Genomic DNA, 23687 nt, shown 5'->3' on the forward strand with positions numbered 1-23687 from the left:
ACATATATATTTTGTGAAAAGCTCCTGGAAGACCCGTATATAAAAACTTCATTTATGTGGGCTAGAAGGGGCGCAGCCCCTGGAAGCCCACCCCAAGAAAAAAAAAACTTCATTATACTCATTCATCCTCAGGGTTAGAAGGCACGAAGTGCCTGGAAGCCCCACTCCCTTTTTTTTTTTTTTTTTTTTTTTTTTTTTTTTTTTTTTTTTCAATATGAAGAGCAATTCTCCAAAAATCATCTTTTTCATTGATATTTGTACCATATGAATTTTTAGAAAGTTTTTAAAATTTATCCAAGATTATATTGGATCACGATTCAGACCCTCACCCCCACCCCTAACTCAATTAATCATTTCAGAAATATTCATTTTAACTTTAATAATTATTACGTGTAAATTCAACAAATATTCACAATTTTTGTGGTAATACGGAATAAATATTAAATTTTTAAAATAAATTCAATATGCAAAACGAAAAATCTTTTCAAGCTAGTATTGTAGGTACAATCATATTTTCATGTATTGTAGCCTTCTTTGCAATGCTTATATCACTTTCTTATCAAAGGCCAGCTGAAGATGTTGACCCTCAGAGCGTATTTTATCCGAAACGCTTTATAATTGATCAAAGCTTCGATGTGCCATCAAAGAAGATGTCGGAGTATCCTAATTACATATATTCATTAACTTCATTTTTCGAATCTTATTTCCGCAAAATGGGAATTTCTTACAATAAACTAACAAACGATGATTATGTGTCTTTCGAAGAATATAGGATAATCGAAGCTATTATATTACTTTGTTTAAACACCTCCGCTGATTATTCAGAATTATGTGAAGATTTCAGTGCCGGACGTAGCTTGTCTGCAACAAGAATTATCAATATGCTTTATAACGAGCAATCACAATTAAGGAAATTCTTAAAACAGCAAAACTCAACAAAAACCTTTTTAGTAGAATTTAAAAAACCTACAATTGGATCTAGTGTACAGCAAATCAAAGATATGCTTGTATCATCAAAAAATCCACTCATTTTATCGTTACCAATTATCGAAGCGAAGTATTTTTTACCATGTTCAATTTCTGATGCTCAAAATACATTAGAATGCAATAAAAGTTTAACTACATGTCCACCATTTTACAGTGAAACATTTTGCGCCTCAAAATCAGCATCAACTTTCCTTAGTAATGGAGATTTCTTTATTCCGAAAAAACCAGCAGTACCAGTTGTAAGCAAAAAATATATGAATTTCGTTGTTGAAGGCTTTAATGACGATGATACATGCCGTCGTAGTATTGTTGAATTTAATTCACAATACTTTCCAAATGGAGGCATAACTGTTAGAGGACTTCAATCAGGATACATTGGAAGAACAATTAGCGATGGACAAGGAATTTCTAGCGAGTTTACAGATTCAAAATGTCAAAATTTGTTCTCTCCCTACAGTTGGTTGCCATTAAATATATCTTCAACATCTATTAATACATATACACCACTTAAATGTCTTCAAGGAAGTGTAATTTGTAACTCATCTCATACATATGCGCTTACTATGCTTGGATCTTCATTATTACGCGATCCTTCTGTTAGCGAAGACAATTATGGATTTACCTATACCTATTTTATTGACCTAACAACAGGGGAAAGAATAATGATTAACAGTGTCCAGTTTTGGGAACTAAATAAATACTTTGAACCATTATATAGCAACGTAAGGGATGAATTGTCATGTGGTCATTACATGATCCCTTATGAATACATTGATTTGGCGAATTCTCTTAGTCCTGGTTCAGTTTTGGCTGGAGATTTCCCATTAAAGTTTTCGAAAGATAGTTATGACTCACTGACAACAACAAAAGTCAACCTTTCTGCTTCAAGAACTTAATTTGAAATTTTTTATATTATTTATTTTGTTAAATAAAGCTTGTTTTGTATTTATATTCTGTCATCATATAATAGTTTGTTAACTTTATATTGCCGAAAGATATTATAGCTAAAAATTATGTCCGAAAATAGAAAAGCAATATCATTCATAGTTAGAAGTCCACCTTATTTAATATATTTTCAGGGTTTATTAATTCAATTCATTGAAGAGGAGTAAAGCCTAAGAAAATTGCATGACAATTCCTCAACAAATGTAAGAGCAACATCAAGTGGTGTTGCCTTGTCAATATAAGAAGCTAAATGGGAAAATATAATATAAAGAATTACTCTATTAAAAGATAGATTTACTCTAACTATTTAAAAAAAAATCAAATATCTATAGAAATTTTGACTTAATAGTCAATATAATATATGATTATTGAGGAGAATATCCGTCAATATATAATTCTTTTTGGGCTGGAGCAGGTGGATGCCTTCCAAAAATGCAAATTTGGATCAAAGTTGTCAAATCAAACATCATTGGTGTAAGAGAACCAACAATCCATGGAGTTTGTGCCCAAAGATATTCAGGATCTAAACTATAGAGGAAAACGGAAAAAGAATAAGTTGCATTTGCTGTTACAATAAGTAAGATATAAAAAGGACTGAAATCAGTGATGTATTTCCTCTCAATATTCTTAATAAGCTGGGGAATCCTAGATGAAATGTATAATCCCGAACCTATCCATCCTGAAACTGAGCCGAAGAGTTTTGATCCGCGGTATGGTGCTGAGTAATCGATTGCAACAACTGCTGCTGTTGCAACTGAAGCTGTAAGTAATGAAACTTGAGATATATCACTTGAATATCCAAGTGTATCGTGAGTTTTCTTTCTTTGGCATGGCCAGCCTTTATATAATGTAAATTGAGTAAGTAAAATGAAATCAACTGTTACATATATAAAACCTGTGACGATTTGAGTTGCCAAAGCATGAACAATGAGAGCTCCAATTAAATTTAAAGAATCTGCTACAACCATTAAGCTAAAATAGAATGGACTCTGTCCTTCGACGTGCTTTGTTTTAAAATTATGATAAATTTGAGGAATTGAACAGATAAGCCAGATGCAATTTGATACCATTCCAATGCCAAAGCTTGCTTGCTCTTTGGGAGTTGCGACACAATTACCAAAAAGCTTGTATATCCAATGGATATAACCTTCATGGCATTCACTCATTGTTAAAAATGATATTTTTCCTTGAAAATACATATCCTTACATGTGATTTTTCTAATATCACTGATCCATTAGTTGGATTAAGTTATTTTATTTAATCTCGATATTTAAAATTGAAATTAAGTCCGAAATTCATTATGAAAAAATCTAAGTAGGTTTAATAGATCTTATTTTCATAATTGATATACTTGAGCGATTTTATCTATTTAATTTGCCGCAAAAGATTCAAAAATTCAATTGATTTAAATAATTTACACGTCAATAATATTTAAAATAATTAATTTGATCAATTGTATTATAAAAAGGCTTCATATCAATTAGAGTATCTATATATTTATTACTACATACAAAACAAATATAAATAAGATGAATATTTCAAGGAACAAGAATTGTTTTCTTCAATTTTTCAACGATTGGTAGCCATACTTTATCAAAATCTTTTGGACTCAATGTCATTGTCTGATCTCTTAAGAAATCATGGCATTGTGCTGTAGGACAGAAATATAATCTTTCCAAGCACCAATCAAGCTTTACATTGTCTTTGTGGTATCCTTTATCGACAGCCATTGCTTCATGGTACTCAACTCTTGCTACTTCTGTTGCTGTCTTATACCAATCTCGACAATTATATCCTTTTGGAAGAAATTCAATCAAATGGGTCGTGTGATTCTCCCTACTTGGTGCCATCCACATAACATTCGTCAAACCTGATCCATGGAGTCCGGCAAGGACAGATGCTCGAGAAACTAATTCAATCTGTTTAATAAAAGGAATTGTCTGCATTTTAATGAGGTCTACCTTGCAGAAATCACATGTTTTCTTCATGTGTTCGTATAATTCATAAGTATTCGTTAATGAACGCCCTGCATCTCTTCTATCAATGAATAGAACGTAAACTTTACCATCAACGCCAACAGCACTTGTTGATAAGTTATTTGTGCGTAAAACATCATCTCTAAATGTTGGTGCTGATGAAGAATTGAAATTATATTTAAATCCAACGCCGTCATCAACAGTTCTGTTCATGAAAGGATATTTTTCATTACGTTCTATGCCTATTGTAATGTTTTTAAATAGAGTTGGAGCAATTCTGTCCTTATCAAGGTTGATAAAATGTCGATCTGAGATAACTTTCCATAGTTCCATAAATCCCCATATCGGTTGTGATCTTGTATACACAATCCTATTGGATACATTATCAGGAACTTTATATTGCCGTGCAAATTTGTAAAATGGAATAATAAAATCAAAAGTTGCATGCCAAAGTTGCTGATAATTGTAAAATCCGCCGTATAAATAGTTCGGTTTTGTATCAACAATCAATTTTTCTGGATAATTCTGCGCTGTATACAATAATGTGACTGGTTCTGTTTCTAATCGGTCTGTTTCTACATCAAATGGGCCAGCTCGAGCTCCTGGAATTAGGAAAGGTGAAGGGAATGTAAATTTGGCCGGAGATAAGAATCGAAATTGGGATTTATCGTAAACAATGTTGTGGGCATGACACCATCGCATAGGATAGTCATCTTCATGATGGCAGCTGAGGCGACTGTACTCATCGTCTATTGTAAAATTGTGAATTTCGGTTCTAAATTTTTGCTGATTTGCAAAATTTTTGCCACATTTAAGAATACCACTATATTTCGATGTAGTTGGCATGTAATACTGTATCGTAACAGAGTTTTGCGTTGAATTTATTATTCTTCCCGATGGTCCATCAAAGCGAACTTTTTCATCGAGATAATGTGTTTCTAATCTAATATACTGTAATATTTTGGATGTATTGATGAATGGAATATTCCTTTTGTACTTAAGCGTGAAAAAATCTTCTGATACAGAAAGATCAAAAGAACAAACTTTTTCGTCGTCAATTTCAGTAGGAACACCATATGTACTCATATAAAAGAAAAGACTGAAGAGTAAAAACGAAGGGATTGTATAGATAATAAAAAGCCTGAGATCTTTTTTATGGATTTTCATTATGTTTCTCCCTAAATATTTGATTTTAGGTCCCTAGAATATTTAGAATTTCATTTTTCTCGAAATAAATAGTATTGTTTTTAACCTTGCTACCACAAAACATCTACAAACATGTCTATAAAAAAATGATTAAGTAGTTATAGTAAATTAAAAAACAATTTATTAATAATATTAATGAACAATTGAACTAAATGACTCAAACAAATCAGCCGATTTAGCAATTAACAAATCTATATCTTTTTCATGATAACGTCTACGAAGTTTCTTGCAGATGCCGAGCTTCTCTCTTGTAATTATATTTCCGCCAGATCTATTAAGCATATTGGTGCAAAGAAGGATATCATTTTGGCATACATTCTTCAGATAGCACTTTAACGGACGTAAATCGCATGCATTGTTCAAAAGATGGTTTGCAATAATCAATGAAGATAAAGCAATCACTGAAGGAGCATACGAACTGAAGTTCATATACAACAATGAAACTTCTGAATAAAATGATGCTATTGCGCTGAGTTTTGCAGATGCGTTAATTTTTTCGAGGAAGTACTTTAAGAAATAGTTGGCCGAAGCAGTCTGTATTTTGTAATCTACTGTTGTAAGAATATCGATTTCGGCCTGACGGAATTCAGCCTTTGTGTATTTTTGATGGCAGTTTTTTGTGAGAGGATCTAATGTTTCTATTGTATGAAAATCAACCTTTGAGCATATCCAAAGGCATGAGCATCCAATAAGCTGTAATTTTGATAATGGAACATGTTTTTTGGATAAATATGTGTCCATTACCTTGAAGCATTGGAAGAGAGTTTCTGTATTGGTTGGATAACAAAATGAGAGATTGAACAGCCAGTCAGCAAGTAAAAATCTATATTGGCTAAATTTTGAACCTTGGACTTCGGCTATCAATCCATAGGGAATGATTTGTGATGTCTCTTCGTTCTGTAATACTTGAGCCATATCGTAATGAAATTCTTTTGGTTGGGCGATTGCTTTCTGATTCGGGATTGTAAAATCGTCTGGAAGATCGAAATCGCTGAATATGCAATCATCGTCATCTTCATCATCACTATCAAGAATAATAGACGGATCACTATACTCATCATCTGATCTTGAATAATCTTTTCTTGTTTGCTGAAGAGCTATTGAGTGAATCATATCTGCTGAGCCACATTTAGGAAGTGAAAAGTTCGAAAATGTGTTTTCACTTGTGATGCCAATAGAATGTAGCATCTGAAACGACTAAATAAACGCACTAAAAAAAATTTCATCAAAATTTCAAAATTTGAAGGCTAACGTATAGAATCTCAAATTTGCGCCAGTTATTTTCAAATGAGCTTACAGCGAATTTTTAATATATGCTCTATGTAATGCAAAAATAACTTAAAAATGAAAAATAAACTTCCGCAATTTCAAAATTTCAAATGACAAAACGTACAATCGATCATATTTATAAATTGAAACTCACATTAAAACATTGTACCTTGTTCCTTTTTATTAACAAATCGCAGTAATATTTCTATCTTAAGCTTGAAAATATAAAAATTGAAATAAAATTAGAATAAAAATAGTAATTTATTCTGAAATATTAAGAGAATCGGTCCTGTGTGCATAATGAACGCATGTTTCTATATCCATTTTATTTGACTCCGAATATCGATACAAAGATTTTCGATAATTTCGGGCATATTGCATGAAACTTGGCATGTATGAATGGCTCAATTATCTCTATTTTTTATTTTTCCTCAAAACTCTTTCATTGGACGTCTGCTCGAATCATTCGAAAAAAAAAACTTTTTAATAATTGGGAAGAAAACATTATGCATCCAAGGATGGAACGGATGAGAAGAATTATTTGTGCCGTCAATTTTATGAAATTTGATAAGTCAATTAAGAATGAAGAACTTCGAAGGCAAATTGTAAGATGATAAATGATTTTATGTTAGCTGAGATTATCCTAAGGCAAATAAAATGTATAGCAATGGTGTTCGAAACTGAATCAGCCTTTATAAGACCAATTCAAGGGATCTTTTTAAAATTATTTGAAAATAAAGATGAAAAAACAAAATTAACTGAATGGAAGCGTTGTTTATCCATAAGGCTTATATAAACGCTTGGTCTTGAAGATACATATTCGAAATTAATTATTTTTTTCTGATTAATTCCAAACGAATGAATTCATATATTATTGAATTAGAATACTGATAAATAGAAGATAGATGAAATGTTGCTTTTCAATTTTCAAAATACTAAAAATCAAATTTGGAAAATTTAAAATAAGTTCATGTCAACTAAAATTTTTATTAAAATAACATTAGATAATACGAAACTAAAAATAAAATTATGATTTGAACACTTGAGATCCTGTTGCATTGAAGACCGTTGGAGGAACAGTAACATAATAAGTCATCTGCTTGCCCTTACCCTTGAGGAATGTTTCACCGCGTTGTGTGACTTCGTAATTAGAACCCCTGATCAAATCGAAAGTTGCCTGAGAAATGTGGATGTGGTTAACTTCATCAGTACTTTGCAATCTAGCTGCAACATTGATTGGATCGCCAATAATATCGAAAGCAGGCTTATCAGTACCTAAAACACCAGCGATGACTGGGCCACCAGTGTTGATACCGATTCTGATCTGTAAACTTGCATCCAACTTGATATTGACTTCATCTAAGATGCTGACGCACTCAATAGCGAATTGGATGACTTGTTCTGCATGTGATTCTGGTGGAGAATCGAGGTTGAATAAACCTGCAGCAGCCATATAAATATCACCAATTAATTTGATCTTTGTGATCATTGTATGCTTAGCTGCCAATTTATCAATGCAAGCGAAGTAATAAGACAAGTTTGCCATGATATCTTGTGGACTTAAGTTTGCAGCGTATTCTGAGAACTTGTTGATATCGATGAAGATGATTGTTGCTGATGGAACAACGAAAGAAATATCTTTTTCGCCTCTGTTGAGTTGAACGACGATATCTCTTGGAAGGATCTGATACAATAACTTCTCTGATTTGGCTTTAGCTTCTTCAGCTGCCTTCTTCTGTTCAACTAAAGCTGTCTGATCTCTTAAAATGACAACAAATGAGCTGACATCTGTATCCTTCTCTTTCTTCATTCCGATGATTGTTGCGTGAACAGGGATATCCTTAGAAGCATCAGAAACAACTGTGTAATCATCTTCATAGAAGCTTGATGACTGACCTGTCTTCATTTGTTCCATCTTCTGGGAAACCTTTTCCATATCAATTGTTGCGAAGAAGGATGAAACATTTTGACCTAAGATCTGTTCAGGTGTGTATCCTAACAATGTTGAAACGGAGTTATTGACAATTTCAACAACGCCTAAAAGGTTTGTGCAAAAGATTGGGTCGTTTGCATTCCTGATGATTAATCCTTCTGTGGATAATCTATCATCTTTTTCTTGATCCTTTCCTTTCAAGAATATCTTTGAGAACTTCTTGTTGTTGAGTAAAGCGTATGGAGAGAATCTTTTTAGAACAAATATGGTGGCTTTATATGCACTTGCTCTGTTGTTGTAATAAGCAGCAATTACAATAACGAAAATTATTGAAAGAACAACTAAAACAGCAGCGCAAATGTAAAACATTGTCATGATCTTATCGTATTGTTTCTGAGCCAATACTAAAAGTCTTTGGGTTACTTGGAACATTCTCTCAAATAGATAAGCATTGGCGATATTGATTGCGTTTGCAACAACTTCTACGTTTAATGACTTATTTGACATGAAATCTTGAAGAATTGTATCGATATAGTTTGAGAAAATAGAAATTTGCTGATGGATAGAAACTTTGCCGTAATAGTCTGCTGGATCATCTGTTTCTGATGTTATTTCCTGGTTAATAATGTTCAAATTATCTAGTTCAGAATCGAAACCTTGGCAAGGAACTGTTTCGTTTGTTCCATCGATTAAAGAATTCTCTGCTTCAACTAAATATCCTGAAAGGGTCTTTAACATCTTATAAATCAATTCACGATTCGTGTAAATATAAGACCTTGCAATGCCTTTCTTTGCAACTGATGTTGCAATTAAGTTAAGAGTTTCTGCAGCCAATGACAACCTTGCTGATGCATATCTGTTCCAGCCATTAATGTTAATGATGTTTGTGTTTGCATTAACGACAAATCTGCATCCAATTAATGTCATGATTAAGAAGATCACAGATATAATGCCAATAACAACGATGTATACAATACTTGCTTTTGATTTCGTATGCATTTCTGCCATTCTTTGATCTTCGGTGCCACTTTGAATTAAAATCATTTCCTTGGCCTCAGCCTTTGCTTTGTTGTCGAAGCTTTTGATGATTTCAACAATCTGTTTCAATGACTTTAATGTGAGGAAATGAATGATAATGAATGGGCAGAAGGCAATAAAGAATGTGATAACTGGAACAAGGATTGAAACAAATGCGAAGAATGATTTCAAGCCTTCACCTTTTTGATTTTGGAAAACAGAAATATTTCCAAAAATTTCATTAGAACCGATGAAGATTGACTTGAAATTCAATGACACTTCGCATGTGGCCGGGCTTGTCATCAAATATTTGGCTGATTTCTCTCCAGAAAATTCTCTTTGATTGACAAGTGTTCCTGCCATTAAAGTACTAAGTGATGCAGGTGAATAAACTGGTTGGCCGTTAATCGTAACAGGAAGGGCGTAAGGAATTGTAACTCCCGGTGCAATTGGAAGTGCAGGAGTATACATGCATGATGCAACCAATTGCTCAGGATTCATAAGAACGCTAGCAATCTTGAAAACATCTGTGCCTTTAAGGGCCAAATCCGATAAAATTTCTGTGAATTGGTCAAGGTTCTTTGAAGCATGTGCTGTAAGATTAACTGTTGGGACGATGAGGTTTTCAAATAAGTTAACGTAAAGATAGTGATCTTTTGGTTGGATTCCCTTCAAAACTTCCATATATTTATCCATTACATCGTTGGCTTTGGCATATGAAAAGATGATGTGGATGTTGGAGAGAGCAAGGTAGAATCTTGTCTTCGAAATTGAATCAAGCTGGTCCATGGACTGAACCATATCTTCGAGCATCATACTTGATGAAACGTTGCCAAAAACGAAGCATGCAATGACGTAAATAACAACAAAAGTAGCAACAGGAACCAAAACTTTAATTGACCTTGGAAGTTTGTTTTCAAGAGTTCTATGCAATGCAAGTCTTGTTCTTGAGAGTGTAATAGTCTGTTTGCCGACGTATTCTTCGAGTTCTGCATCTAAAGCTTCGTCATTCATTGTTGACTGGAATGAACCTTGACTGTTACTGTTGGTGTTGGTGCTGTTGCTTTGGCTTCCCTTTGGATCATTAAGCTTCTTCTTGATAACACCGCCTTGTAAATCAAGGATCTTCTGGGTAAGATATTTCGGAAATGCAACAACCATGGATCTGAAAGAGTGATCGACAGAGAAACTGTTACCCATTTCGATAACTTGCTGTCTGTGCTTCATTTTAAGGCCTTCTGGGAAATCGCATTCGCATTCAATCAAATATCTTGTGTATTCTTCGCAGAACTTTGGATTGTTTGGTGATCCTAAAAGAGCTTCTTTCCAGATGGCGCGAGCAGATTGTGCAGATGCAGCAAGTTGTTCAAAATAATGTGGCTCAAGTGCGGAGTTGTCTATCGCACCTTTGGTAAGCATCTCGCAATGGCGGCTCATTGTCTTTAATTCAATCAGTTTAAGTTTCGATGCCGTTGAAACTGAGAATTGTCTTAATGTTTTCACAGCATCAACTTGATAAAGAAGGAAGCGGGTTGATGGTTTCAGTTTCCTCCTCTTAAGGATAATACGCTGGATTTTATTCTGAAGGCGTGTTTCCTTTGGGAAGAAATTCAAAATCTGTAAACTTGTAGCGAGAATCGTTTCAGATTCATGATGATCCACAATAAAATTCATTAATGTCCAATTGTAGAAGTTCGGAAGACAGTTTTGGAAAGCAAGTCTGAGATATAATAAAGCCTTATCGGGATTAGTGTCGATTCCGAGTTGTGTGTAATACTCGTTTGCTTCATCTTGATTCTTAATTTCTTCTGCTATCGATTTGACGATACTTTTCTCACGAAAAATGAAAAATATCATAAAAGCTGGAATTGTACCCATGAAACCTACCAAAGCGGCAAGTAGTGGAACTGCATAGTGTATGTTCTGATAGAATGTAGCAACAAACATGATGGCATCTGCTAGTAAGCAACCAACATACCACCCAACACCCATACTGTTTGTTAGCAGATCGATAAATGGAATTTTCATGAGCATGTAACCCATAAGGTAGGCAAAAATAGCAAAATGAATGACTAATGCAAATAAAAATGCCCAATACTCGAAAAGAAGTAAAACGAAGAATGGGATAAGAATAACATTCATTGTAATGATAACGAGTGTCATGATTGTTGGATCAAAGTTTAAAAGCGGGGAAATATTAATCCAAACGGATTTTGCAGCAAATTCCTGAACCATTGTGAAAGAATATGATTCATATGCATCTGAAAGAATGAATAGAACAAAAGCTATTATTGTCCTTGGATCTCTGTCGCCTTTTGCAATTGCATAAAAAGACTCACCCAAGCCGATAATAACTGGGCAGAGGGTAGCAACAAGGATTGTTTCGAAATAGAATCTAATTGGGAAATTTAAGAACTTTATGAATTTCCTCTTGACCCTATAATAGCCCATTTGGAATCGAATCATTATCATAGAGATCAAATTGATGACGAAGATAACTGTTGAAACTACAAGAAATCCTATAGGCTTTGTTGGGTGCGGTACGTAAAATAATATGGTTTTAAGCTACTTCAATAAGGGAAGTGATTCGTATTGGTCCCAATATCTGCAAAAAGGCCAAACGGAGACGAAAAGCACCTGTACGAAGAATATTGTAAGGAAGGGGTAGACAACAGGAATTGGGATTTTAACTTGTTGAAACATTGTTGAAAATAAAGGAAATGTTTCATCGATAAACTTAGTGCCTTTCGAAATATCGAGAGCTTGATTAGTTGATTCTGTAGAAATGGATGCTGAAACAGTCGGATTTTGTTGATTCGCAGCCATTCCTTAAAAAATAAATTAAAATTGATAAAATCTCAGAAAAAAAATAAATAACGAATTATATAATCATTCAAATAAATTTTGAAAATATTGGGGAAAAATTAGTGCTTGAAGACCATACATGTGAAATGTTATATATGGTTGAATTGAAAGAACGCATATTGAAAAAAACTCATAAAAAGGAAGAATTTACTGTCAATCATAGTGCATTTAAATTATTGAATTTTATTAATTTGAACGTTATAAAAATTGAATACAGTTTTTGATATTATAGGGAAATTATAATAGAGAATAATAAGATATTTATAACCTTTAGTTTAAAAAAAATGGATTGAATGATATGGAATAATTGAGAGTAAAGTACGAGTTTATATTTGATATGATTATGACCAAGTTTTGTGCTATAATATCTGGGAATTTTCTTTTTCTTTCAAAAAATAAACTATTTAAAAGGATAATTTTTATAAATATCAACATTGTATTTCACATCATTTTTAATACAAAATTGGTTTCATAAATTATAAAAATATAAAATAAAAAGTGGATTAAAAAATGAAAATTAGTATTGTGAGTTGAAAAGAGATTCATGATCGTATAATCATTTTCAATACAAAATATAACTTTTGTTAATCAACGATAATGATCGTATGGATTTAGTTCTCAAAAATTAATTTCTTTAAATATTAAAAGAAAAAGTTATGGTTATGGTAATAACTTCAAAATTTATTGGAAATAATGTAATAGTTTACAAATTGCTATTGTCATTATAGAATTATTAAGCATACAGAAGCAACAAGAATTTAATGATTAACACAAATAATTAAATTAATTGTAATTCTTCGATGATTAATCTTTTTCGAAGACTGAAATCTTATTAAGGGCGCGTCTTCATCATATTTTTATTAATCCCATCTATTTTGGTTATTGATTTTCAACTCTTTTTTGGTACATCAATTTTAGACGAAATTTTTGTTGCCTTCATAAATTTGAATACTATTCAATTTATGATTTAACGATTCATATTGATTGATTGTTTAAACAATGTACATCGAAATTTATCTTTTTAAAGCCGATTTCATAAATTTACTCTCAAAATTCCGATTATTGCAAGAATTTGTTTTGTAGAACCTTCTTTAGCATAATTATCCAACTTTCTAATTATTATTGTCACCTTTTTGGCATTTCGAGTTCATTTTATTTATTTTCTCTTATTATAATTATAAAACTCATATTCTATTTAACAATTATATTTTTCAAAAAATTCAATAAGTACTGTAGCAAAAAAAAGTTGTATGTCATTGTTTATTTTAGCTTTAACATCATATAACCATTCTAAATACAATCTGCGTTCCGAAGTATGTTCAAGGTTTCAAACCGATTTCCTTGTTGAAGATTACGCTACTTATTATCCTACTTTATCAAGATCTGCGGATAATTGTGCAATTCCTCAATATGATGAAACTACAGACTCTACAAATGCATTGAAAGTACTTAACTATTTACGTTATCTTAATGGTTTACAGGATACTTCAATAGATAATTCTAAACGCGAAGATGTTTGCAAATGTGCTGCATATATGCTTCAAAACAATGATGTTTCTCATACTCCAAGCTCTTCAAAGAAATGTTATTCGTCAGAGGCATATACTGGATGTTCCAAATCGAATTTGAACCGCCTTCAATTTAAGGCTACTTCCGCAACATCTGTCATGTATTACTATTGGGATGAAGGTGTATCTACTCTTGGTCATCGACTTCATGTTACTCGTCAAAATTTGCTCAAAACAACATTCTGCGGTGCCATATATGATGAGCAGGGAAGCACATATCAAGCAATGGGAGTTAACCTTTATCGTGGCATAAGTCAAAAAAATCCAAATATAATTGCTGTTCCACCTCCTGGCCCAGTTCCATTGCACATTTTGCAATATCAATCATTTGCAGGTCATAAATCTGGTAATTGGTTGACATGGTTTAGTGTTTCTGGACAAAATTATGATAAAGACAAACCAGGTAAAGTTGAAGTTTGGAATGACTTTAAGAAACTCGATATTAGCTATGAAACTCTTGAAAAGCAACTAAATATTTATTACACTACCAAATATAAATTTAATTCAGGAGGATTTGAATCCAATAAGCTTTATTGGATCAAATATACAAATGGAGATTACGAATACAGATATTGGACATATCCAACAGATTGTGATTTTCAAGTAGCCGATTCAGAGATCGACAGATTACTTCAACTCCAACCAGAATGCATGATGGATGGCTGTGAAAGACCATTTGATCCTCCAATACAGCCAGATAACCCAGATGTTAACAAGACAACAGATAATAATTCCACGAACAATAACAATAATCCTGACCCAGCAAATCCGAATAATCTGTTTGCATAAAATATACACTGATGTGGAATTGTGAAAAAATGATACTCCATTCATAATATCAATTTAAATGTTTTTAGCATCATTTTTCTTCCAACTCAGTAAAACTATATCAAAATTATTTCACTGTTTACGAAATGGGCTATATGCTATTTGGGAATTGGATACTCTTTAGAGGAAAGACCAAAGATTGAACAAATTCAATACACAGCTGAACAAAAGATGCACGATGGTAAATGGTAAAGATCTTGAATCAATATGGTAATTGTTTTTTGGTATCAAAATTTTTCATGCTTATGTGATACAAAAAGATTTGCCCATTATTTTGATAAAACTATTTGAGATATATCGCAATTTTTCATTCAAATGCACCAGATTATAGCAATTGCCTGACACACATATCCACATATGTTTGAAATCATTATATTATGAAGAACATAAAATAAGACAGCATAATTCAATAAAAAGTTTACAAAGTCATGAACAACTAGCATCACAGTGAAGAAAAATATTTACTCACCTACAGATAAGAATAGTGCCGTTTAATTTGATTGTGGATCAATTAATTGCTATACACGTCTTAAACAATTGTCATGATTTTGTAATGTGTCTTGAATATTCGATTAATGTATTTATACTACATAGAACTATTCAATCAGGATTTTGTAAGACATCCAAAATTTTAGTCAGACAATAAAATTTTTCATCAAACAAAAAAAACTATTATATTTTGGACTACAATATTAGTAGATGAGAAGAACAATTTTGCCAAAATTCATAAGTTAGGTGAGGTGACCGTTAACTTTATTATATGACTATTTGTCTGTCACTTTTTTGTTACTTCATTTTAACGATGAGTATCGCTTCTGAAACAAAAACATTCATTCAGAACTATATTAAAACTACAGTTAACGGTTCATCTTTAAACTTATTTTACTACGATGAGGCTACTATTATCAGATTAGATTCTAGAGGTGAATCAGTTGGAATCTATAAGGAAAAGAAAGAGATTGTTACAATTCCTAACACATCAAGAATTAGCCTTATGAGTGCACATGAGTCACCAAGTGGCGATCAGTCAATCCTTGTTCTCAAGGGTAAAATGGTTATTGGAGAAATTTCATACCTTTACGTCCAGAACTTAGAGATCAAGAAAGAGAATGGAAGATTCAAAATATTAAAGGATAGTTTAGTTACATTAGAAGCTACTGAATTTGGTAGCAATAATTTCATCATTGACCAGACAAAGAGAGAAAATAGACCAAGAAGAGAGGAACAGCCAAAGAAGGAAGAGGCCCCAAAGGCTGAGGAGAAACCAAAGAAGGAAGAAAAGCCAAAGAGGGAAGAAAAACCAAAGAAAGAGGATAAGCCAAAGAAGGAAGAAAAGCCAAAGAAGGATGAAAAGCCTGCAAAGAAGCCAGATTTTAGTGAATGGCATCCAGGCAAAAATTAACCATTGATCTAATAAAAATAAAGGTATACTTACTTATTATTAGATAGTTTTAATCAATAAATCTGTTTCAAAAACTTAAATATAAAATCAAATTATGGAAAATAATGTTTTCGTGGTAAATTAATTAATAATCAAATAAAACGAGAGTAAATTTGTGTCAAAACTGTTTGTATTTCGAATTATTTGGATGGAGGGAAAATTTTCTTTGCAAAATCTTGTACAATCTTGATATACTCTTGTTTATGATCATGATATAGCATAACATGATCGGAATCTTCCCAAAACTTTGCTTCTACATGAGCTCCTGCTTTTCTTGCATTTTCTATGTATCTAACTACATCTTCATGCTTTATAATGTAATCTTTAGTTGATGATAAGCTTAACTGTGGGCATGTTGGAGGATTTGCGTAAGCAGAACTAATTTTATATTGAGCTCTCGCGTTATGATTCTTTGATAGATTCAAAAATAGATTAAATGGTGGAATTAATACTGCAGACAATGCATTTGCCAAAAATGGTGACTTAGGGAAAATTGATTTTGCAAATGCTTTATGATAGATGTTTTTAGGCGATGTTCCTGGTGATGAATCCCATACTATAGCTTTAACGTTGATATTTGGCTTGTAGTGAATGCAATCTGGTTCCATTAATGAATCGAGAAAAGATGAAGCGCCGTTTAATGAAAATATATGGCACAAAACATCTCTATTTTTGGCAGCTTCGTACATTTCTTCAAATTTTTTATGGTCATCTTTGAGATTTAAAATGGACATATAAGATTGAACCATTGACTTGTATTCTAATCCTATTCCATTGTAAATTTTCTTAAACGAGTTCATATGGTATGGTTTTGCACCTAACCAACCAAATGCTAACACTAAGGGTTTACGAGATGCGATCATTGACACTTTTCCCAAAAAATTTTGTTCAAAATTTTGATAAAATCTCATGTTGGTGTGATGGTATCCTTATGTGTTTATTAGTTTCTATATTAAAGTCAATGTAGTGATCCTAATAGAGAGGAACTGCTTCGGCAACAAAGATATCAATAAAAATATTGCCCATTATGCTCGGAATGCGGAGCGTAGTAATAGTATGTATAGACTTATAAAATGGCTTGGGTTATTCTCGCGATATCTTATCAGATATTAAAATATTTATAAAATGCTTACAAATGAAGTAATTTTATTGTGTTATGAAATTTAGGTGAAAATATCGCTCAAGAAAAGCAAAATTCGATGTTAAGAAAGTAAATTTTTATTATTTAGGTTGCTTTAAGGAATTCTTTTTGAGGAAACACTTTTTTCGTTTTTCTTCTATGTTTGCTTTTAAAATATACATCTATTATGATTTGAGATAAAAAAAAAATTGGGAATATGATAAATAAATCGTTAGATCTTTGATTCTATTAATCATTCATTCTTACGATAGTAATAATAGCTGTATATGATAGTTGGATTATTGTTAATTTGCGCTTTATGTTTATAAGTTTCAGTAGCTAATTATAATATGTTCGAGTATATTAGAATTCAATGATACGTAGTGTAATTAGAGGTAAACAATCGATATTAAATGATTGATGAAAATTGATATCAATATTGAAAATGGTCGCCTCGTTTTTGACTGAAATCTATTGCTTTGGACATTGGGATTAAAGTTGCCTTTGATTATTTTTTCCAAATTTTTTTGATTTTGAAAAATGCCTCAGCAACTTCTTAGAAAATACTTATGTTTTTATAATTTTCGAAATATTTTTGAAAAAATGAGGTTAAAAAACTTGAAGATAAAAAATTAATAGGGAAATAAAGAAATTTTCTTGTATTCTAAATCGACAGATGCTTTTTGTTTTAGTTATTCTATAATATTTTTCATAAAATAAGTCAATTATATAACAAAAATAGCATAATAATTTTTAAATGTTTTTAAAAAAACACGTTTCTTTCCAATAGTTTAATCGATTCATAGTTCCATATGATGTGCAACTACAAAACCATTTTTGTGGATAAGACCCAAATTTGAAGTAGATTTTAACATAAAAGAAGAATTGAATATTGTCATATATACACCCTAGTAGCTTGATCTATACTCATGCATATAGTAAAAGCTATTAATCTAGAAGTCTGATCAATATGTAAGAAAAGAACATTTTTATAAAAAAAATGCGGATGAAAAAGATGCAACGAATTCGTAGACCATCCAAGTTTACGTATTTTGTTATTCTTATAGGTCTTCTTGTTCAACCTCTAAAGTTTCTATTCCCAACAGAAATTAGGGCAGCTATCACTTATAAACCATCGATTTTCTTCGGATTTGTCTCGACAGGAAATCCAAAGCGCGTTAATTTTGTTTATAACAATTGGCTTCATAAGCTTCAACCCCCACATAACTATGCATTTATATCAAAGAACCCAAATAAATCAAAATTAAATTTCATTTTGCCATACCATAAATATATTGTATATGCTGGTAATTCCAGCAGCTGGCCACAACAAAATATCGATCGTGCAGCCAAAAGAATGACCGGTTTAGAATATTTTCTTTATAATACGACTAATGATTACTACTGGTCACTTACAGATGATGTACCTATTGACATTGACAATATGGAACATATTCTTAAGCATTTGCAGCAAAATTATCTACCTTTGAACGAATCTGTTTTTATTGGCCATAGTCTACAAGGATGGTTTATTCAAGGTGGCACAGGATTCTTGCTATCAAGATACGGAGCAAAGTTGATTATAGATCATGGCGTAGATTGGGTGAAAAATATTACAGTCGAAGATGATAAAGCAACACTTGAATTCAGACCATGGTTAGGAGTTTCTAAGAGAGATACTTACTCAAGCCTTATGTTTGGCGAAGAACCGTATGCTTTCAACCATTCTGAATTTTGGAATGATAAATTACCAAAATGTAAGAGAAATCATCCAAAAAGATGCAGTGAAAATTATAAGATAACAGATCTTCACGCCCTTCATACTCGTTTCATGGACACAGCTGTTGCAATGGAGAATTTGAAACAAGCAAAGAAAATAGCAACAGATCTATACTTCTATTATTGTTACATGGACTTATACCTCTGTAAAGGTGAACCATATAATAGGGAATTCGATTGCCCTGTAAGAAGACTTTACGTCTAATTTTATATTATTGTTTTTTTAGTTATAAAGATATTCTTTCCTTAAATTATCTGTTCAGTAGCATTTTCTTGATATTGTAGAATGAATTTTAGTAAAGATATAGCCAGGTTTAACAGGGGAAAAGAATTTCTACTATTTCTTTGCAATTATTCGAGTTTTCTATATTAAAAGGTATATTCTTATCTTCATTTTTAGCATTGATGTCAACATCAATTGAAATACGGATTTCTACTGCTTCTGAGCAATTGCAGTGGGTTGCTATATAAAGAGGGGTACATCCATATTTAAATTTAGCATTACAGATGTTTAATATTGTTCCCGACTGTTATATGAAGAGGAGTACATCCGTCTTCTTTTTTTAACATTGAGATTATAATAGAACTATAAATTAAAAAAAAAATTTGAAATTCAAAATTAAATTTTATGAATTCAAACAAAATATTATGTAATTGGTTTCGAATTGTGTTGGATTATGGTAAGTATTTGTTGAGTACTTAAATAGTTCAATACAAAAAAAAAATCTTCGGAATTTGGATGATTTTTGGTTTTGTAGTTGTAACAGCGATAAAACAAGAAATGTGTAATGTTTTCTAAGTAATATTATGAAAAGCAATTTAAATATGCACGTTTTGGAAATCAATTCGATTTTTTTTTGTGAAATATTTCAAGTTAAAGCTTTCTCTAGAAGGTATTTTTGTTTCTGATTAGTATGATCTGATTCAGTGGTTGTTGATATAAAATAAAATTACCAACCATACATTTGCCTAGAATTAACTCTGGCGCGTGTAATATGCTTTGCCATTGCTTCAGCCTCTCCTCGGGAAGCAATATCTATTGCGGAAAGATAAGTAAGTTGAGATTTGTATCTTTGTCTACCAACACCATTAAAAACACTTTTATCTCGGATAATCATGTTTTCTGTTGCAAGTTGTTGGTTCATTTGATGATAAATTTCGGCATTTACTTCAATGATTTCATCTGTTTTTGTATATTGACTTTGAACTTCTGTTCCAAGTGTTGGTTGAATTACTTTGACTGGTTCGGGAGGAGCTGGCATTTTAACTCTATTTTTTGGCAATGGTAGGGCAAATTCGTTTTTATTTGAATTATCAATGGGAGTAAACACTTCTTGACTGGTAAGTGGCTTTGATGGATCGAAATCTTCAAATCCTTCAAATTCATTTCCATCTGAATCATATGAAATTATCATAAATGTGTAATTTTGTCACTTTTATGTTGATATTTCCAAATTGCTTCCATGTCTTATAACTGTTTTATCTATCACAAAGTATGAAGAATATGTAGAATCCTCAAAATACCAGTGGAATCCTCGTGATATGTCTTTCAATAATGAACTTTATTCAATTTTTTTATTTTCTGTAGCCGATCATAGTTTTAATGAGCGGATATAGTTCACATTTTTATGCGCATTTAAAAAAAGATATGTTATGCAATGCTAAATTTATCAATAGTTATTAGATTTTTGTATATTAATATTTCTAGATGATTTAAGCTATGTATTATCTATTTCAGCATATGTTTATGCATTATTCAATATATAAATCAGAAGAAATCAAAATGATAATGAAAAACGTATTAATTATTGTACATTTTTTAGGTAATACATCAGCAGAGCTGCAATGTTTAGGTCATCTTCCAATAGTGAATCATTGGAGCAGTTAATTTAACTACATTTTACTGAGAAAAGGTGAAATTTTTCCACTTGGATTGTATAAAAATCATTATCGAAGAACCACAATTTTATCAATCCCAATATGTTCTCTAATGATCAATACAGAGAATTTAGTCAAAAAATTAATTCGATACAAAACAATCTATTGAAATTTTTTTTATAGAGATTTTTTTTTTCATTCAAATAAGACCAAAATGACTCAACAACCAAAATGTCAGTATTGCGGCTGCGAAGCAGAGGGCTCATTAGCTCAATGCGCCGCCACAGGACTCTATTTTTGCAATGGCAAGGGTGATACATTACAAAGCCACCTCGTTCACTATCTTAGAACGTGCCATTTAGACAAAATCATATTACCAAAATGCAATCCTTTCTCTGGAATTTCACTTAAATGCTATGTTTGTGGTTCTGAAAACGTATTTCGCTTAGGCTTCATTCATTCATCAAATCAACAAATTTTCCTCGCCTGCCGTTCTCCTTGCCAATTCCACGAATCTTTAATTTCACGTGGTGTTGATAACTCTACATTCCAGCCTTTGATTTCAAACGGCGACGTTATTCATGATGTTATTCCTCCACCACTTCAAGATCAGTACGCGAAAATCCCATTAGTGAAGGCCATTCAGATCTGCGAGTCCGTTAAACGAACTCTTGCCGGTCAAACTCCTCAAGATGAAGAAACAATAAATGGACTTTCACGTGCCAAGACTATTTATAGGGATTCATCGGAATTCTGCAGGATCATGAATGATTTCGTCGAAATTGAACACAAAGAAAACGAAGCTTTGGAGCATGCACAAAGTTTCGGCGGTATTTACCCAATTTGGAAAGATAATCAGCACTGCACCATTAAGGCCGTACCAGGACTTTATCGTAATGTCAGCCTTGGCTCAACAGTCAAGCTCATTCAAAATTTAGACGGAAATGAGGTTACTGAGACAGCCAAAGTCGTCCAGCGCAACAAGAACATGACAATTGAGATCAAATTCGGAATTCCATCTACTTTCTTCGAAACTCCAAATCCATTAACGATTATGAACGTTTTTAATTCACTCGTTTACGATCGCCAGAAGGCGGCCCTTGCTGCATTCGATACAGAGAGGAAGCCGATGGACAATTTCATTGCAGAATGCATACTTGGAAAGCCAGATAATTTCCAAGTCCGCAATAAGTTCAAAGACTCACATCCAGTGATCCCAGAACTCCCACCAGCCTATTTCAAGAAGCTTAACCCATCCCAGGAGACCGCCATCAAGTTCATTCTCTCACATCGTTTCACATTATTACAAGGACCACCAGGAACAGGCAAGACAACGACCATTGCCGCTCTTGCTCTCAGTTTCGTCAAGAATGGAATCTCCCCTGTCCTCGTCTGCGCTCAATCCAACGTTGCAACAGATTTCGCAACATTAAGAGTCGCTCAGACAGGCGTTAAGGTCGCCCGTGTCCTCTCGAGCAACAGAGAAGAAGTTGCAGGCGACGTTGACAGGTATACAACTAAGAATCTCGCACGTACAATGTTCGGAGAAGAATTTACCAAACTTGAGAACGACAAAGACGAAGCTTCCCGCAAATCCATCACCCGTATGGAGAGTGATGTCGTTCGCCAGTCCGAAGTTGTCTGTACGACCTGCGTAAGTGCCGGTGGTGCAAGATTAGGCCGCATTAAATTCCAAGCCGTCATTTTCGATGAGTCCGGACAATGCCTCGACCCAGATCTCCTCATCCCACTCGTCCACGGAACTCGCCAATGCGTTCTCGTCGGTGACCACAAACAATTGGGTCCTGTCGTTGTTTCAAGGCAAGCTGTCAAGGCCAGATACGATATTCCTCTCATGCAGCGCCTCATCCTCAACGGTATCCACCATTGGTCCTTCGTACTCAGTACAGAATGCATCCTGGATTATCCGCCTTCCCAAGTGAAGCTTTCTACAGCGGAATGCTTCAGGACGGTGTCACAGCGGAACATAGAACATGGCCAAACCAGTTCATGAAGTGGCCAAATCCAAAATTGCCATTAATTTTCTGGAACATCCCTTCGAAGGAGGAATTCTACGAGTCAGGCCTCTCCTACGTCAACCGCCATGAGGTTGGCGCCGTCGCTGTCCTTCTTGAAGCAATGTATCTCGGTGGTGTCAAAGCATCTGACATTGGCGTCATCACTCCTTACGCAGGACAGCAGATCTACATGATTGAGACATTACCAGCCCTCTGCGCAAAGATTACGGACAAATCTTTCTTTGATGAAATCGAAATTGCTTCTGTCGACGCTTTCCAGGGCAGAGAAAAGAACTTCATTATTCTCTCCAACGTTAGAGCCAACGACCAGCACGATCTCGGCTTCGTCAAGGACTTGCACAGATTATGTGTCTCATTGACAAGAGCAAGATACGGTTTGATCGTACTTGGCTGTGCAGATACATTCTCAGAAAACAAGGTTTGGTGCAAATATATCAAACATTGCCAAGAAAACGGAGTTTTCGTCGATGGATCTATCAACGACTTCAAGCCTTCTAACTTCTCACCACTGATCGACCTCAATAAGAATGAGAATAACTCTGAATCTTCTGATGATGATGCTGAAGCTGGAACTATCTACTAAAAAAATTTTTAATAGATTTTTTATAAAAATTAGATATATACATTATTTATGTTTAATATTAAGTGACTTTTCTATTTCAATTATGTATAATAGACACTGAATTTTACATATGAATTTAATTTTCTTAAATCTATTGCTTAATCTTGTTATTATTCATATACATCCTATTTTGACATCAAACATTAGCTTTATGATCAAACAGAAGCTTTTCATCTCACATTTATTGAAAGTAACTTATGTTTATGTATATGT

General features: G+C 33.0%; 11 protein-coding genes and 1 pseudogene across 12 annotated transcripts; 5 read left to right on the forward strand and 7 right to left on the reverse strand.

Moving 5' to 3' along the window:
• Positions 1–448: 448 nt before the first annotated feature.
• TVAGG3_0598530 (papain family cysteine protease domain containing protein family) lies at positions 449–2045 on the forward strand (the record flags this gene model as incomplete). The annotated part of the gene is made up of 1 exon (XM_001323514.1): positions 465–1883. The coding sequence occupies one exon, from the start codon at positions 465–467 to the stop codon at positions 1881–1883; it is 1419 nt and encodes a 472-aa protein (XP_001323549.1).
• A 96-nt stretch (positions 2046–2141) lies between these two features.
• TVAGG3_0598540 (basic amino acid transmembrane export protein, SEVEN transmembrane protein 1-related family) lies at positions 2142–3098 on the reverse strand (the record flags this gene model as incomplete). The annotated part of the gene is made up of 1 exon (XM_001323515.1): positions 2298–3098. The coding sequence occupies one exon, from the start codon at positions 3096–3098 to the stop codon at positions 2298–2300; it is 801 nt and encodes a 266-aa protein (XP_001323550.1).
• A 330-nt stretch (positions 3099–3428) lies between these two features.
• TVAGG3_0598550 (glycosyltransferase family) lies at positions 3429–5075 on the reverse strand (the record flags this gene model as incomplete). The annotated part of the gene is made up of 1 exon (XM_001323516.2): positions 3472–4995. The coding sequence occupies one exon, from the start codon at positions 4993–4995 to the stop codon at positions 3472–3474; it is 1524 nt and encodes a 507-aa protein (XP_001323551.1).
• Positions 5076–5247: 172 nt separating this feature from the next.
• TVAGG3_0598560 (cell division) lies at positions 5248–6303 on the reverse strand (the record flags this gene model as incomplete). The annotated part of the gene is made up of 1 exon (XM_001323517.1): positions 5248–6303. One exon carries the CDS (start codon positions 6301–6303, stop codon positions 5248–5250), a length of 1056 nt encoding a protein of 351 aa, XP_001323552.1.
• A 1108-nt stretch (positions 6304–7411) lies between these two features.
• TVAGG3_0598570 (guanylate cyclase protein) lies at positions 7412–11785 on the reverse strand (the record flags this gene model as incomplete). Its single annotated transcript, XM_001323518.1, has 1 exon — positions 7412–11785. The coding sequence occupies one exon, from the start codon at positions 11783–11785 to the stop codon at positions 7412–7414; it is 4374 nt and encodes a 1457-aa protein (XP_001323553.1).
• A 114-nt stretch (positions 11786–11899) lies between these two features.
• Positions 11900–12160, reverse strand: TVAGG3_0598580 (guanylate cyclase protein; the record flags this gene model as incomplete). Its single annotated transcript, XM_001323519.1, has 1 exon — positions 11900–12160. One exon carries the CDS (start codon positions 12158–12160, stop codon positions 11900–11902), a length of 261 nt encoding a protein of 86 aa, XP_001323554.1.
• A 1289-nt stretch (positions 12161–13449) lies between these two features.
• On the forward strand, positions 13450–14556 carry TVAGG3_0598590 (uncharacterized protein; the record flags this gene model as incomplete). Its single annotated transcript, XM_001323520.1, has 1 exon — positions 13450–14556. The coding sequence occupies one exon, from the start codon at positions 13450–13452 to the stop codon at positions 14554–14556; it is 1107 nt and encodes a 368-aa protein (XP_001323555.1).
• Positions 14557–15388: 832 nt separating this feature from the next.
• Positions 15389–15997, forward strand: TVAGG3_0598600 (uncharacterized protein; the record flags this gene model as incomplete). The annotated part of the gene is made up of 1 exon (XM_001323521.2): positions 15398–15997. The coding sequence occupies one exon, from the start codon at positions 15398–15400 to the stop codon at positions 15995–15997; it is 600 nt and encodes a 199-aa protein (XP_001323556.1).
• A 179-nt stretch (positions 15998–16176) lies between these two features.
• TVAGG3_0598610 (transmembrane protein 53) lies at positions 16177–16899 on the reverse strand (the record flags this gene model as incomplete). The annotated part of the gene is made up of 1 exon (XM_001323522.1): positions 16177–16899. One exon carries the CDS (start codon positions 16897–16899, stop codon positions 16177–16179), a length of 723 nt encoding a protein of 240 aa, XP_001323557.1.
• A 1259-nt stretch (positions 16900–18158) lies between these two features.
• TVAGG3_0598620 (uncharacterized protein) lies at positions 18159–19505 on the forward strand (the record flags this gene model as incomplete). The annotated part of the gene is made up of 1 exon (XM_051239700.1): positions 18163–19140. One exon carries the CDS (start codon positions 18163–18165, stop codon positions 19138–19140), a length of 978 nt encoding a protein of 325 aa, XP_051097524.1.
• Positions 19506–19561: 56 nt separating this feature from the next.
• TVAGG3_0598630 (uncharacterized protein) lies at positions 19562–20354 on the reverse strand (the record flags this gene model as incomplete). The annotated part of the gene is made up of 1 exon (XM_051239701.1): positions 19886–20197. One exon carries the CDS (start codon positions 20195–20197, stop codon positions 19886–19888), a length of 312 nt encoding a protein of 103 aa, XP_051097525.1.
• Positions 20355–21021: 667 nt separating this feature from the next.
• Positions 21022–23465, forward strand: TVAGG3_0598640 (annotated as a pseudogene). Its single transcript has one exon — positions 21028–23435. A coding segment is annotated over exon 1 (2408 nt).
• Positions 23466–23687: the final 222 nt, after the last annotated feature.

Source organism: Trichomonas vaginalis, chromosome II (assembly GCF_026262505.1).
Source record: "Trichomonas vaginalis G3 chromosome II, whole genome shotgun sequence".
In the NCBI taxonomy this organism is placed as follows: domain Eukaryota; phylum Parabasalia; order Trichomonadida; family Trichomonadidae; genus Trichomonas; species Trichomonas vaginalis.